Consider the following 15,822-nt stretch of genomic DNA (forward strand, 5'->3'; position numbering starts at 1 on the left):
TTAGCTTTATTTTACCATGCACAGTAAGATTGAAGTGCAGAAGACCGCGGCCACTCGGTGCACCTGTGTTACTTTGACCTGGGAATGCGAAGTGGATCTGGATAAGCAGATGGCCTCACACTAAAGATCTAATACTTGTGGGCCTTTGAGAACTCCTGCAGGGCTGAAAAATCATGTAAAAATATTCATGTGTTTGTTCATATTCACAAAACAGCAGATGCAGAAAGATAAAGAAATGCACAAATTAAGGGCTTCCCCCCGGACTGGGTATAAACTGTAAAAATAGATTATGGGGGCAGGAGATGAGGCTTTGCAGGATTACTCCAGTTTGAATGGAGTTATTTTAATTCCTCATGTACAACATTATACACAGCAGAGCTCTTTCTCTTTTGAACAAAAGGAATTAAACAAAGATGGAGAAGATTTTGGTCACACATTTAAATTTTATTTCTTCACTCTGACAATACATTTCTTAATCTTCCCAATTTGTTTTTCCTGTTCCTTCAATTTCCTTAATACCTCTTTTTCTGCTACTTTAAAGTTTCTTTTACAGCTTCTCTTTTTTTCCTTTTTCCCAACTCTTAATTTCTTTAATCAAGAATGAAATCTTTGAGTGCGTTCTGCACTCATTCCTGTAGCTCTTCTCATATTGGGGAGTTTTTTTGGACGTCCGGGGATGAGTGATGGTGTCTGAAGGACTCATCTCATCCGGCCTGTGGTGGGGCTGCGGGACCACTCAGGTGGCGGCCAGTGACGCACAAGCTGAGCGGGGAGGCCCGGCCTGAATCAGCTCCATTCACAGCCTCCCTACAGCCCGTGTATCCACACGGGCATTAAAACATACACACCCTCTCAGATGTCGGCAAACACAGTCGCACGCATGCCCGCTCGGCTTCCACATGAGGGGCTGAAACACTCAGCAGCAGCCTGATGACAGGGAACACTCATAAAGTGGGAGCTGCCTCGAAGCTCCACACAGATTAAAAAAAGTGTGTGCACATCTCTGGTGTGTTGAGCCACAGGGGTCTGGTTTGTGTTTGTATGTGGATGTGGGTGAGGAGGTTACTTAAAACCTTCCCACCCACTCAATCTGCCATCCTCGGCATCGATTGAACGGCAACAAAAACAAGAATCGAGGCTACGGGCTAAAATCCAATTCCAAATGCGTTATTTTCCCAGCCTCATCTTCAACTTTTTTTTTTTTGTGCTGATTTATTCAGGTGATATGGACTTCTCAGCATGTTGGGCAGAGTGGATTATTAATCTGAGCAGTTTGGACATTTATCAGACCTCACAGAAGCATTTGAGCAGTTGTGACGCTTGATCGGCCACCTCAGGTTGCAGAAGCACTGAGAGTTCCAGGATGGTAAAAGTGGGCTTCACCATTTTTAGCATTTAATTGATGCTCTTGTCTGCGTTCTCTCAGTATAATAGCTGCTAGCTCTCACAGAATGAAGAGGTATTTTTGACCTTTTTGGCGACAGGACAAACTGTGAAACCATATTAATTTCTTTCATTTAAAGGCCTGACCGTCATGGTTTTTCATCCAAGTATTTAACAGACTCGCTCACTCTGTCGTTTTCTTTCTTTCACTGTCTCTGCTGAGAATAAGCAGATGGGATTATGTGTTGTTTTTAAAGCTTCATCCCCATTTCTCCCCCAAATTATTGCAGAAGCTTATGTCCTCAGGTTTTTATAGATGTGCAGAGGTTTTATTTTAGTCCCCTCGAACAACTTTAGAAAGGCTGGAATTTAAGCTGTGAGCTCAGCAAGTTGGTGCAGAATTGGTGCAACCACTGTGAGAGTTTGATTATTTATTATTATTATTATTATTATTATTACAACTGTAATACAGCCTTCAAGTTTGTTGTATCCCTTCACCCGCAGCAGCAACAGGAACTCCTGGCATTGAAGCATCAGCAGGAGCTACTGGAGCACCAGAGGAAGATGGAGAACCACCGCATGGAGCAGGAGCTAGAGAAGCAGCAGAGGGAGCAGAAACTGCAGCTGCTGAAGAACAAGGAGAGAGGTCAAGAGAGTAAGTATTTGCATTACTCAGCAAAGTTTTTGGGCTTGGTATTAAACGGTGGGTCAAATTGGGAGGTTGTGCTAAATTCACTGATTTTGGCTCCATTTGCCTGAATTGTTGTTCTCAGATCATTATTTACAAAAATGCTTAAAAATGCTCTTCGGTTGAACGGCCTCACAGTGTCAGTGTGTGTTTCTGTGTGTTTCCATTTTACTTGGAGGGCCGATGTGTTTACTGTGGTAAACAAGCTGTATTAGCCGGTGGCCTTGGCCGGGGCTAAGCCAAGTTATTACCACTGCCTCCTGGACGTCTTTCAACAGTTCATTGAAAACAAGTGGACAGGAGTCCTTGACAGCAGTTTACACTCTATATGGAAAGTAGTTACAGATTGAGTGTGTGCGTAGGAGAGAGAGAGCGAGCGAGCGAGGGAGGCAGGGATGGGTTTGCTCCCTTCATTTTTCTCATGTAGTTAAGACCATCAAGAGTGATGCCGTGACCATTGTATGCTCATCTGATGGGGTCCATTCTTTAGTCCAGAACACATCCCAGAAACACCAACTACACCTCTGGACCATCGGACCACACCATGTTCAAAGCATCTCTGTCACAGAATGGCAACCAACTTTAACTTTTTCCATCTCTGAATTTAGGCTCACTTGATGCTTTCGTTACTGATGCTAATGTTTTTCCCTCCATCTTTACCCCTCAGGTGCTGTGGCCAGCACTGAGGTAAAGATGCGCCTCCAGGAGTTTGTTCTCAACAAGAAGAAGGCCCTGGCACAGCGGAGCCTCAACCAAGGAGGGCCCCACAATGATGCCCCCTACTGGTACCGGTGAGGAACGGTCACTGCTTCGACACATACTGTATACACCATAATGGCTGCACTTTCATAACCAGTAAACTTTAATTCTATCGCATCACTCAACATTCAGCACTGCTCAAATACCTGCTGGCGAACACTCTGGGAAACTATTTTATTTATGCAATATTTTTTGAGCCGTAGAAGTAAAGTGCAGACCCTTCTCTACCTTCTGTCTTCCTCTGTCATCATGCGTTCTTCTTCTTCACCTGCAACACTGTATGAGTGCAACTGAGTGATGGACCTTGCAGGTTATATAAAACAAAGCTGCAAATACACATGCAGGCTCACATGCATACATGTGGCAGCCAGATATTGGAGCCTGATGATAGAAGCTCTTAGTGAACAGTCGGCCTTGAATATTTATTGTAGCATCTTTGAAAACTCTCCGCAGGTGTGTACACTTGCTATTTCCTCTTTCCTCCTATATTTAGGCACAGCTTTTTTTTGTACAGCAGAAGCCAACTCTCACGGGCTTTTATTGTGTCCCAAGCAACCTTTGCATGACTGGAAATGTGGTTATGCTGACTGGATTCATCCTTGTGCAAACACAAACCATTCGCACTTCGAAATAATTTTAGCTTTTGAATAAAATATTATAATTCTTAAGCAATGCATTTAAAACCAGTTAATTATTAATCCTGCTGGTAAAAAAAAATTGAAATTGTTCTTTACAGTACGCTAGAGAAATTATACAGCTCATTCAAGTTTATTTTCATGCAGCATCATATTTAAAATATTAAGAAGGATTTGATACTCATAATATCTGGCATTTAATTGTAACAGTTTTTCTAGTTGCATGAAGTTGCTAATTAACTAAACAACATGAAGGTGACCACCATTTGTGACCAACCCCACTAGCTTAAACTTGCCATCAAACACTGCTGCCTTCTTCCTTCGCTGTGCAGATGGCAGCTTTTGGCCGTATGCCTAAGGGATGAGGGATTTTCACAATTCGTAATTGTTTGGAAGAGTCACAAAAATAACCTTCGGATTATTTTTGCCTGTATACCCTCGGCTAAGCATTTGGCGCAATTTTGCCGGACTTTCTCTGACACCTTTAACATCGTGTTTTCCTGTTGTTCAGCAAAACTCAGCACAGCTCCCTGGACCAGAGCTCACCACCACAGACAGGTGTTTCCACCTACAACCAACCTGTGCTGGGCGTCTACAATCCCCGGGATGACTTCCCACTGCGAAAGACTGGTACATTGCACACGCTTGTATACTGGGTTTTGGCTGTGACACCATGTAATTTAACTCCCAATTTCGTAAACACCCCTTGCAGCTTCTGTGAAAACTCGAGTACCGAGAATAATCTTTATGGCATCAGAGGTCTGCACCATTAATCACTTATACATTAGCCTGTCAGGGTTTCTAGCACCCCATGGATTATTCTTCGTGTATATAAGTGTTGGCGGTTCAAGAGTACAAATGTCTGAAAGAGGTTTCGGCGTTTTATGAACTGTTTTTTGTTTATTTTTAATGCTCTGGAGAAACAATGTACGTTTCAGTTTAAAAACGGAAGTGTTTATTTCGCTCAGGTTATTGTTAAATGTTAGTGCAATGTCTGCCGCTTTTTCCTGCTGTCTTTCATTAGTTTGATGTTGGATAGCAAAGGTTATTGGTCCTGGCAGGCCATATTTGAATTTCCAGACAGCATCAGTTTGGAACATTTTCTCAACAGAACAATTACGTTCGGCACTCCCCAGGGCTCTATTCGGGGCCCTCTATTATTTATTCCTGCTAAGGTTCTTCACAGCATCATCATGGTTTCATCGACACTCAGGGAACTCATTAGACATTTTATATAATTACTCCGTAATAACTCTCAGTGATTGCAACTCCTTGATGACCAGTCATTTTTTAATGCGAAGGAAACATAAATTGAGCCCTCTTGTTTATACTGGAAATAATCTTTCAGTGTTTTTCCATGAACAACCACAAATTTTATGACTTGAGTGCACCTTTTCATTTGACTAATGTTTGCAAACCTTTCAACAATTGAGGTATTACACCTGAAGAGTTTATCGCTTAGCTGGAAGTTGTAAAGCTCTGGGTGGCTTTTCAATACGACGCGAAACATTTTGTTTTTTGATCTTATCAAATTCAGCAAATTGTAAAAACGTATTTCTTTTAAAACCAAAATTTTTATTCAGCTTTTCACTATGTGTTTTGATCAGCTGTGGCCGTTTTTTGGTTGTGTGCGTGGTGTGTGCGGCCGTGTTGCCCTGAAGCAGCGGTCGTCTTACAGTGCAATTATTCACTTAGTGCAATGGCAGGCGGCTGCAGCTCTGTTGACTCTGAGCCTTTGGGTTGCTGGCTACAACAGCAGATGGACCGCAGTTGACACTGGCCCACACAGCCACATTCCACCCTGGGAGAAGAAATGGAAGAGTAAAAGCAAACGGCGTCAGATGTGAACAGGGAGATAAACTGATACGTCAACGTTGCCTTAAAGTAAATCCACCAAATGTCTTTGTGACATTACAGAACTGAAAAAGAAATAAGCATGGATGACATGGAGCAAGACTGTCTCTAGTGTGTCAGCAACACGTTTCACTTCTGTAAAAGCTGACGTTTGTCCACAGCAGGCGAGAAAAGAAGGAACATGTGCCACCCTGGTGTTTGCCCACAGCCGTGACGTGCTTTGTGGGGTTTACTTATGGTAATGCAGCTCAGGAGAGGTTAGAGGCGCTTTTATATCACCGCCAGGCCATAAAGTAGAGGACTGAAACCCAGCAACGGTCAAAGAAGCAACAACACCCCTCTGTACATCTCTCATTCTCCTTCAAATCTCCATCTAATCCTACAATTTAGGCAATATAAACATAACCTCACAGGTGTATTCTGAATGAATCCACCAAATGCACTAAGGCACTGTGAAAATTAAATAGAAAACTGAAATTAAACCATATATAATTTACTGTACTTCTGAAAGGGTTTAACTTTTAGACAACTGCCATGATGAAATATTCGTTAAAAAAATGTGACACGGATGGCCAGAAGTTCGCCATTATGGAAGCCAACATCAGCTTTAGGCAGGTAGAGTTTGTTGTTTGATTAAGTACCGAAGAAGTAAAGTGGATGTACGTAACAAGATAGACATAGAAACTGTTGTGGTTTTAGTTGAATTTCTGGAGAGGAGCAGGCCAGGCCGGTCCATGGTTTTCCGCTTCAGACCTTAAAGCACATCGTAGATGCAGGTTGTGACTGCAGCTCTACTGGAAACACAACAATGCATCTGTCAGATGTCTCCACCTTTCACTCTGAGACTCATGTTAACAGAGCAACAGTCAGCCATCTGTGTCTTGATCTCATGTAGGGTTGTGAATTGCTGCCTCCTGTTACACCAGGGAACTGAAGCGCTCTTCTTTTTTTTTTTAGCTTTACGGCTGCATTCTGCAGGACTTGTTTATGGGATTTAATTATCATTATAATTCTACTTCTTAGTCAGAGAAAATGGATTGGCAAATGCAGACAGTATAATTGTTGTATCACAGTTGTCAAAAGTTCAGGTGTAAAGAGATAAAAGTTCTGACCAAAGTCATCGTTGACCTCTCTGCTGGTTGCTGTGGCAACAGTGATGGAGGCATGTATGGTTTGTGACATCAAATAGTAAGAGGGAAGAAAAAGATCAGTGGACATGTACGTTATTGTTTGAGCTCATGCTTCCCACACTCTGGGTGAACTAAAGTTTTGATCTAATCGACCGCCTTCAGTTGGATGTGTGCGGATAGAGAATCTAAATAGAGTGGAATTTGATTTCCCTCCACCTCTGAAATTGCTTCAGTCTGGTTCCAACCTACCAAACATCAAATTAATTGACAGGTAAACTCAAAAGCCTTGATTAGAAACACACTTGGTGTGAGTCCATCTGGACGGAGCCTTCACTCCCACTTTGTGCTGCTGTACCTTCACACTTCAAAGTTCACACTTCGCTCTTCCTTGCACTTTTTGTGTCACTAAACGAGTTCCTCCAGCCTGCTTGCTTCTCTGTATAAGAAATATAGTAGCATATTAATCCAGTTATGTCATAATCAGGGATAGTGATGTCCCACATTGGCTTTGACCCTCTGCGGATTATTAAAAATTGGATAATGAATCGTGAAATTATACAGGGTCACTGATTGGCATGGCAGAGTAAACTGAACATTAGCCTCAGTGCCAGGAGCCAAGGTGACATGCTGTCTCTATTCACAAGTCTGTGACAGTGTACACAAAAAGTCCTTTAGGCAATCAGTCATGACCCCCAAATTGAATCTAATTGCGTTTTCGCAGCTTTCATGTCGTTGGGAAAATGGATCAGAATTTGGCATGATCAACATCATTTGAAAGGAAGGGTGTGTGTGTGTGTGTGTGTGGGGGGGGGGTTGTAGACAATGTGTTGAAGTAATGACCACAATGGGTGGTTTTCTGAAGCTTTGGACCCGGGGAGGATAGGGCAGGCCCCCGAGAGGAGCTTAGACAAATTATTTGGTAGTTTTTGACCCTGACATGTCCATATGGTCTTCTTTTACGCCTTCCTGATTCCTGTGTTAATCCTCCAAAGGCACAGTGGAAGTAGAACATTGTAATGTATCAGTTGGAAATTCTCTTTTTCATCCTCTTTGGAATCTGCGTCCAGTGGTAGAAGTTATTGAGTCGAGATCAATACCTAGAAACTCAAGCCCTTGACACTGGAGCTCTGGTAAGTGCCCAAGAGCTGATGCAGTTTATCCATTGGGAGGAGTTGGAAAGAAATAAACTGTTAAATTGTTGGTATTTATGTTGATTGAAATTAGAGATATGGCAGTTTCTTTTTTCTTTTTTTGCAGTTTCCTCTCAAAAACGAAATGGAAAACATTGTTAAAAATAATCTCAAGTAAACTATTTACATAAAAAAAAACATTTGAAAATTTTGGGAGTCCAGGAGTAAATAGATTTTTGGTCTGTTTAGGAACTCCATGACTGAAGGACTGTAGATAACAAGGGAAGTAGTGTTTACACGGGTTCTTCTGTCTTCTGTCCAGCCTCAGAACCCAACCTGAAGCTCCGCTCCAGGCTGAAGCAGAAGGTGAGCGAGCGGAGGAGCAGTCCGCTGCTTCGTCGTCGAGACAGCCCCATCACTACCGCTAAGAAGCGCTCCCTTGATATGGCAGGTGGGTGATCCCGGACCCTCTGTGTTCAGGCCGTTCTATTTTTGACTGAGTCTTTGTATTCCTTAAGTACGTGTTTGATTTGTGTGGCTCAGACTCTGCATGTAGCAGCGCCCCCGGCTCTGGCCCAAGCTCCCCGAATAACAGCTCCAACAATATCCCCAGTGAGAATGGCGTCACGGTGTCAGTCTCCAACAACAGCGAGGTAAATCTCCACGCAAGACATCAGGGAAAATTCTCACCTGCTCGCTGGAGCCCCTACTATGCAAATTAGCACCTACACGATGAGCCATTTTTTTTAAAGTTAAGTGGGTTTTGTGTGGGCTACAGGTGCTACTCAGCTATTAAATGTAGTATACACAGAGATGCTTGGCTGAAGGGTCTGTAGCTGAAGGAGACAGCCAAGGAGCTGGCAAAATGCTATTTCTAGCAGCTATTAAAGGCTCTCAGGTAGAGCAGATGAGCATAGTGGCATTGCCAATTGTGTTGCACTATTGCGGTTCAGATGAACTCACACGCCAGCAGTGGACATCTCCCACCTCAGCTTTTTCTCCTCCATATGATGGTATGAAGCCCTAATAAATCATTCAAATGTCTCTCCCAGGTTTCCCTGGCCCAGAGGATGTGCGGTGGTGCTGAGCGGGGCTCCGTGAACCAGCTGTCCCTCTACACCTCACCATCCTTACCCAACATCACCTTGGGGCTGCCCGCCACGGCTACGGCCACCGCTGCTTCCAACGTAAGGAGAACAACTGCTGCGCTTGAAAGAGTCTCCTCAACCGTGGGTGGTGTCAACACTTTTATCCCGCTCCTCTCCAGGTGACCTCAGCCCAGCCGGATGGGGGCCTGCAGCCAGCGCTCTCCCTCAGCCCTCCGTTTCTCTCCGGTGGCCATTTGACTCCCTACCTGGCCGAGGCAGGGGCAGGAACAGGCGGGCACGCCGCTCACAGCCCGCTGCTTCAACACATGGTGCTCATGGAGCAAAGCCCAGCACAGAGCCCCCTGGTGACAGGTAAGAGTTAAAGCGACACGAATAATACTTCTTCAATTAGTGGAAGCAGCTTTGGTGCAGCTAATGAGGAGTACACTGCAAATGTTCCTCTGACTAAAGGTATTGTTAAGAATTCCGCAACCATGTGTGTTTTTGGTACACTGCGTCTGCCCTCGCATTCAAAGACGTCCATTCATTTGTCCAAACTAATGAGCTCTTTTCATATGTCAGTGAAGACTATGAGACTATGACATGGTTGCATTGTGCACCTCTTCCCATTCACCGTAAGCAGCTACTATTTTGAGACTGAATGGGGTCATGACGCACATGCGTGCGTATGTCAACACATTGAAAGATATACAGGCGAGGTCTGAACGCACCCACACGCAGGCCACTTGTAGAAAAGGAACCTCTTGTCTCTAAAAATGAGAAGTTATCCTCACTTTTCTGCAGATAGCTTGCATGTTCCCAGGCTGGAGAGGCTCTAAACACAGCACAGATGGTTGTCTCACAAGTGCATCTGCTCAGTAAAGTCCTGCACCAGTAACATTGAAATTGTACATATTTATTTATTTTACAGTCTTGTTAAAAAAAATCACTTGAGGCAAAAATAGCCATTTAACGACGACTGGTGTAGTCACATTTCAACCTGTAGAGTTTCTGCTATCGGTGCGCATGTATCTGTGATCCCATCCTCAAAAGTTGTCAATAGGAAAATAATCATCGGATCGTCACATTCTTCTGTTCTTCCTTCCGTTTTCATTTTCTTCTTTGGGCAAACAGTCCACCTTTCTGCATCACTGCTCACAGCAACAACTCCATCCTGTCTTAGAATTCAAGACGTATCATATCTCAATAAATGTAACAGATATCATGTTTCTTCTCTAAAGTCTTCCTGGTTTTTCTCTGCAGGCGTCAGCGGTCTGACGATGTCTCCGGCAGCGTCCATGGCCAAGCTGCAGCGGCAGCACCGGCCCCTCGGGCGAACCCAGTCGGCCCCTCTGCCACAGGGGAGCGCGGCCCAGGCCCACGCCCAGGCCCTGGCCCTGCAGCAGCTGGTGGTCCAGCAGCAGCACCAGCAGTTCCTGGAGAAGCACAAACAGCAGTTCCAGCAGCAGCAGCTCCACCTCAACAAGGTGCGATGTGAAACAGACTTTTCTCTCCAGCAACTCTTGGGTTGGATTCTGCTGGCACAGGCCACAAATCAGAAATCACGCTCAAATAAAGGAGTGATTAATTAGTGTTTTAAGTGCACGTGGGCCTGTGCTGGAGCTGGAGTGCAACTATCTGTGGAGGCAGAGATGCAAATCCCACAATTTTAGCGTGACCTTTTTCCTCTGTTGTATTTCTCTTGGTGAGTAGGTGGCAGGTGTGGGTTAGCGTCTATAGCTGCGTGTGTAACTGTTTGTAGCTCTGCGAGTGCGACTGTGACCGAGACAGTTGCTACGGACCGCGAGGTGATTGTGTCGCCATGGCAACAGAGCGGAAGCTCGAGCCTTTTATGGTCAAGAAGGAAGCAAGCAGCCACTGCTGCTTTTCCCAGTATAGCAGAGTACTCACTGCAGGAGAGGTGGGTGGATGAAACAAGGGATTTCCTCTCCTCCCTCCCCCTCCTCCCCCTCCTCCTCCACCACCACCACTGCCTCCTGCTAGCTCTCTCCCTCCATCTGTACATTTCAGAGCTCTCCAGTGGCAGCATTTCACAAACACATCTCTAATGGCCTCTGGCATACCGAGGAGTTTTGTCAAAATGAATATCTCTCTTTCAAACACAGCTTTGTTGTGCCGCACAGCGCAATATAAGTTGTTATATATAAGAAGCGCTGTGCTTCCTTCCACATTGTTGGATTTGGAGCAGTTAATTATTTACTTAGCCGGTCCATCTGCATTTTGTATGAGATTTAGCTGCTTCTTTTCTAATGCTTTGTTAGTTCGAGGTGATCGAAGAAGAGATTTACTCATTTTTTTATCCATAACTACCAGTTTCTTCAGGTCAGTAGCCATGATTTCTCCAGTTCCTGTCAATTTTTCCGCCGCACCATTTGTAATGGCACTGGCTCCAAACTAGTGCAGGAACTGGACCTTTAAGCCTCAAACAGGGGCGTCCTTGAAAGAGATGGTAAATGAAGATATAGAATGAAGACTTTTCAAGTGTGTGAGTAGTCTGTACGCTCTGTTTCAGTCCTTTAAAAGACGGCAGACGGGTTGGTGGCCAGATGCCTCTACTGCCAAGGACTCTATCCTCCAGCCATATTAAATAGGCCATATAAACTGAGACATACTATCCTTTCCCATTCAGCTCTGAGCTGGAGACAATACCCAATTAGCTCTTGTCTGTCTGTTTCACTGCAGCTGTACATTAAGCGCTGCAGCTCATCGGCCGTCAGAGCTCTGAAGAAGCCAGAATAAGCTTATTGAGTGTAAAGTACATTGTCGCATGGGGGACCACATCTGGCACAATGTGCTACAGTGGCAGCCTTAACAGGTTCAGTTATTTCAAATCAGATTAAAGTTTATGTCATCATTTTAAGTAAGATTCAGCCAATAGTTTTTCCTTCCAAAACTGCCGATTTAACAGTTAATGATTCGCCGGGTGATGAAACAGACTGGCCTGATTCTGTAGAACAGCTCTGTGGCTGCAGAAACCTTCATCAGCAACCCCCTCCATGGGAGTCCGCTCAATTTGTTGCTGGGGGTTCACAAGATTTTATATATCTGCATCTCCGTTAAATCATTCAAAGCTTAAAGATGGTCAAAACAAATTGCATCTAATTAGGCTTTTCTTTTTTGGTGCTTTTGTAAATTTTATAATGGTTTTGGGGCGACCTTCCACACATTTCTGAGCCGCATCCTTTCCTCTTGATTCACTTTGCGGGTTTTTATCCAGTGTTTACTTCATGAGGGTGTTCAAAAGCGAGGAGAAAAAGAAACAACAAGGTCTCTGGGAAAGTAGAGCACAATGACGGGGTCAAGGCAGGAGCTTGTTTGGATGTTTGTGTGACTGGATGTTTTGAATGGTTGTGAATGAGCTCTGACGTCAGCGCTCCGCCAGCACCGCCTCGCGGGGGGATCCCGGAGGGTGGCGGCTCTGAGAAACGCACACCTATGGGTCGAACGGTTGACACCTCGGTCCCCGTCACTCTGCGCCCTGCTGTGGCGCTCTCTTTTCATGTCTAATGTCAGTGAAAGTGAATGGATGGCTCAGGCCCCAGAACTAGTGCATCGAAAGCGGCCCAGCGGGGTGTATGGAATGCTTGACGACATTTTTCTCCCCCCTCGTCCATCCCGAGTACAGTAGACGGAACGACCAATCACATCCAATTAGACTGAAAAGGTTTGAAATGAGCGAGACACCAATCTGGCCGCGTAATCCAAATTAAGCTTGTTAAAAGAAGAATGCGCCAGTGAAAGGAGGAATTTGATTCAGACTGGAGAGAGGCTCGCATGTTAGATGGGATTTGTCACATCCTGCTGTTTCTTTGTGAAATAAATTTCACATTTGAGCATCATCATCGCTCTGTTTTTGTTTTTGGTGCTTTGTTTTTACCTCAGATGATTACAAAGCCCAGCGAGAGCCCTGTGGGGCGTCAGCACCAGAGCCACCCAGAAGAGACAGAGGAGGAGCTGCGGGAACACCAGGACGGCGGGGCCCTGCCGGCGGGGGTCACCATCAAGCAGGAGCCACCTGACCCCCAGGAGCTCCAGGAGGAGGTGCTGCACAGGGAGCGGGAGAGGCAGGCTGAGCAGCAGGAGCTGCTTTTCAGACAGGTATAAAAATAAAGAAAGAGTCCAGCTAAAGAACAAGTTGAATGAATCAATAAGAATTGATCTGGTGCTTCTTGAAGCCGATGTTGGACGTGTTCCTGGGAAACTCCCTGAGAAGAAAACTCAAAATAAACTGGCATTTCCAGGCTGGTGTTCTTTGGGCAAATCTAAGATTTAAGAAGATTTGTTTTGGGTGCCACCTTTAGACCATTAGTGGTAGCTGCAAGTCCTCCATCATGAATCGGGGTTCACCGTCTCAGCGTTGCTTCCAAGTACTTGAAATTTAATGATGTTAGAAGTGCTTTTCTGTAGGATTCAATTCAGAATTCTTGCTCGTGTTTCAAGAGATTCTGAAGAAAAAGAAAATCGGAAGTGTGACATCACAGGTCAGGTTTGATTTTTCTTTCGGTGTGTGAGCAGCAGGCCCTGTTGCTGGAGCAGCAACGGATCCATCAGCTGAGGAACTACCAGGCCTCCATGGAGGCTGCCGGCTTGTCGATCTCCTTCCCAGGACATCGCCCTCTCTCCAGAGCCCAGTCGTCTCCAGCCTCGGCCTCCTCCTTCCCGATCAGCGTTCCTGCCTCTGACCCTCCGACCAAACCTCACTTCACCACAGGTCACCAGATTTATGATTATTCTGTTTATAGTGAAACATTAGATTATTTAACTTGCATTTTGGTCCTGCGTCCTCGTCTGTATTGTGGCGGTACACCGTCAGGGCCCCCACTGCCCTATTGAACACGCAGCTCATTGATGATGCAGACTGTATAAAGGTCTACAGCACTGCTCGGCGCTGCCTAGAACCCAGCTGCAATACCTTCAGTGTGGACATATTTTAAATTGAAAAAGAAGCCTGATGCTTTTGTTTCAGGATTTTATTTTTGTCTGGCCGGTGATCAGAAATGCCCACACTGTTAAACTCAGGCAACTCCCTCTAATGGCTCCAGTTATTTGCTTTATAAGCCGAGTTCTTGTAAAAAAAAAAGCCAAGTAACAGCTTGGGTGGAATTTATCGCTTCTTCTTTTATTAATAACTTTACTGGCGGCCTACTTGAAGTCAGCGCTGCAACTGTGTATCGGCAAACTGTGTCGGATCGACATCGGCGAGACAGTGTTTATTTAGCAGCGGGAGGGGGAGAAAAACAACTGGATCGGGACCGGCCGATATTTAACATCATGGAAATGAAACCTGAATCTTGATAGTGTGCAGCGAGTCATTGTGTATTTCAGACGTCGTTTTCCACAGTGCGGTTGGCGTTTGTCTCTGTAGGGCTGGTGTATGACTCCCTCATGCAGAAGCACCAGTGTATGTGTGGAAACACCAACAATCACCCAGAACACGCAGGCCGGATCCAGAGCATTTGGTCCCGGCTGCAGGAGACCGGACTGAGAGCGCAGTGTGAGGTGTGTGAGATAACAACACGCGAGTGCGAACGTTGTGTAAAATTGTAAACTGCATGTGAGCGAGGCGTCTGTGTGTTTGTAGTGTATCCGTGGGAGAAAGGCCACGCTGGAAGAGCTGCAGACGGTTCACTCTGAAGCCCACGTTCTGCTCTATGGAACGAACCCTCTCCGACAGAAACTCGATTGTAGGCTAACCCACACATCACAGATTACTCCGATTGTTAATATGCCGAAGACTAATACTGTTTATCTCCTGATTACCAGGTTCAATCACGCCGATGTTTGTACGGCTCCCGTGTGGCGGAATTGGGGTAAGTTACAAACATTTAGAGTGAACTCCAAAACAGCGTTTCCCCACCTTTTTACCTTAAAGAAGGAAAGGTCACAGAGGGGCTGGCAATCAACAGCTTAATAAATTTAAGTGTGGATCAAAACTATGTTTGAATGTCATTTATATAGAGTTCTGATCATCCAATTGGGTGTGTTATTGGGAATTTAAAAAAATGTAATATGCACCAACATAATTGTGATAACGTCACAAACTCAGGACAATCTCAGGGCGGCCTGGACCCCAGGTTGGGAACCACGGCTCCAAGAGCCCAAGGCTAAGGCTAACATTTGATGCTCATTGCTGCTAAGAGAGTGTGGCACGTTTAAAAGAGACCAGCTCATGCTAGCAAAGTTCAGTTTAGCAAATCATGCTAACGAATGCTTAAGAACAAAAAACATGCAAAGTCATGAGGCCAACGCTCGCAGGACAAAGTTTTATTGAAGCTAACAGTCAGGTCTTTATGTTTGAATCAGCAATGTTGTCCACGATTTCACTTTATCTCATGAATTTAAGGCGAAAAATATGTTTTCTGTTCCTAGGTGGACAGTGACACCATTTGGAACGAGGTCCACTCCTCCAGTGCGGCTCGTCTCGCTGTGGGATCAGTGGTGGAATTGGTTTTCAAGGTGGCCACTCAGGAGCTGAAGGTAAGTAAACCTGCTGGAGTATTTTGGCCTAAATGATCCTCGTCAGTAGCGATCGATCACCGTGGTGGCCTTTCTGTGTCTTCAGAATGGTTTTGCTGTGGTCCGGCCTCCTGGACACCATGCAGAGGAAAGCACTCCGATGTAAGGCCTCCGTTTCCACATCTTTAATCTCAGGCTGGATTAAAGGATAATCTGGAGCAGGGAGGATCTTCTGGATGCTTCATGAGAATCCCACTGTTGTTGTTTTAGGGGTTTCTGCTACTTCAACTCCGTGGCCATCGCAGCCAAACTTCTGCAGCAGAGACTCAACATCAACAAGATCCTCATCGTGGACTGGGATGTTCACCATGGCAACGGGACCCAGCAAGCTTTCTATGATGACCCCAGTGTTCTTTACCTGTCCATTCATCGCTATGACGATGGTAACTTTTTCCCTGGAAGCGGCGCACCCGATGAGGTGAGTGCAGGTGACAGTTTGCCAGCGAGGACTTTTTAATGTGTTTATAATGTTTTGTGTATGTTAATTGTAATAAAGCTGCCATTAAATATTATCTTTAAGTAATGATTGATTAATTTGACTTCTCTTTAAAAGCAACGAAACAATGGCAGAGCACCTTTTATGAGCTTTAGTGTTGGAGACAAAAGTATAAATCTGTC

At 45.0% G+C, this 15,822-nt stretch overlaps 1 protein-coding gene across 5 annotated transcripts in view; it reads left to right on the forward strand.

The window, feature by feature from the left end:
- The window catches only part of LOC130522216 (histone deacetylase 4-like), a 40,860-nt gene that overhangs the window by 19,819 nt on the left and 5,219 nt on the right, over positions 1 to 15,822 (forward strand). For all 5 annotated transcript variants that reach the window (XM_057026308.1, XM_057026310.1, XM_057026312.1 and 2 more), the window contains 16 exons: positions 1,888 to 2,038; positions 2,739 to 2,862; positions 3,977 to 4,095; positions 7,902 to 8,030; positions 8,123 to 8,232; positions 8,632 to 8,766; positions 8,847 to 9,039; positions 9,931 to 10,154; positions 12,571 to 12,786; positions 13,204 to 13,399; positions 14,054 to 14,187; positions 14,270 to 14,372; positions 14,452 to 14,498; positions 15,058 to 15,165; positions 15,251 to 15,306; positions 15,415 to 15,622. In XM_057026308.1, coding sequence (XP_056882288.1) covers positions 1,888 to 2,038; positions 2,739 to 2,862; positions 3,977 to 4,095; positions 7,902 to 8,030; positions 8,123 to 8,232; positions 8,632 to 8,766; positions 8,847 to 9,039; positions 9,931 to 10,154; positions 12,571 to 12,786; positions 13,204 to 13,399; positions 14,054 to 14,187; positions 14,270 to 14,372; positions 14,452 to 14,498; positions 15,058 to 15,165; positions 15,251 to 15,306; positions 15,415 to 15,622 — 2,253 coding nt within the window. The remainder of the gene's footprint in view (positions 1 to 1,887; positions 2,039 to 2,738; positions 2,863 to 3,976; positions 4,096 to 7,901; positions 8,031 to 8,122; positions 8,233 to 8,631; positions 8,767 to 8,846; positions 9,040 to 9,930; positions 10,155 to 12,570; positions 12,787 to 13,203; positions 13,400 to 14,053; positions 14,188 to 14,269; positions 14,373 to 14,451; positions 14,499 to 15,057; positions 15,166 to 15,250; positions 15,307 to 15,414; positions 15,623 to 15,822) is intronic.

The sequence above is a fragment of the Takifugu flavidus genome, chromosome 3 (genome assembly GCF_003711565.1).
Source record: "Takifugu flavidus isolate HTHZ2018 chromosome 3, ASM371156v2, whole genome shotgun sequence".
Classification (NCBI taxonomy): Eukaryota; Metazoa; Chordata; class Actinopteri; order Tetraodontiformes; family Tetraodontidae; genus Takifugu; species Takifugu flavidus.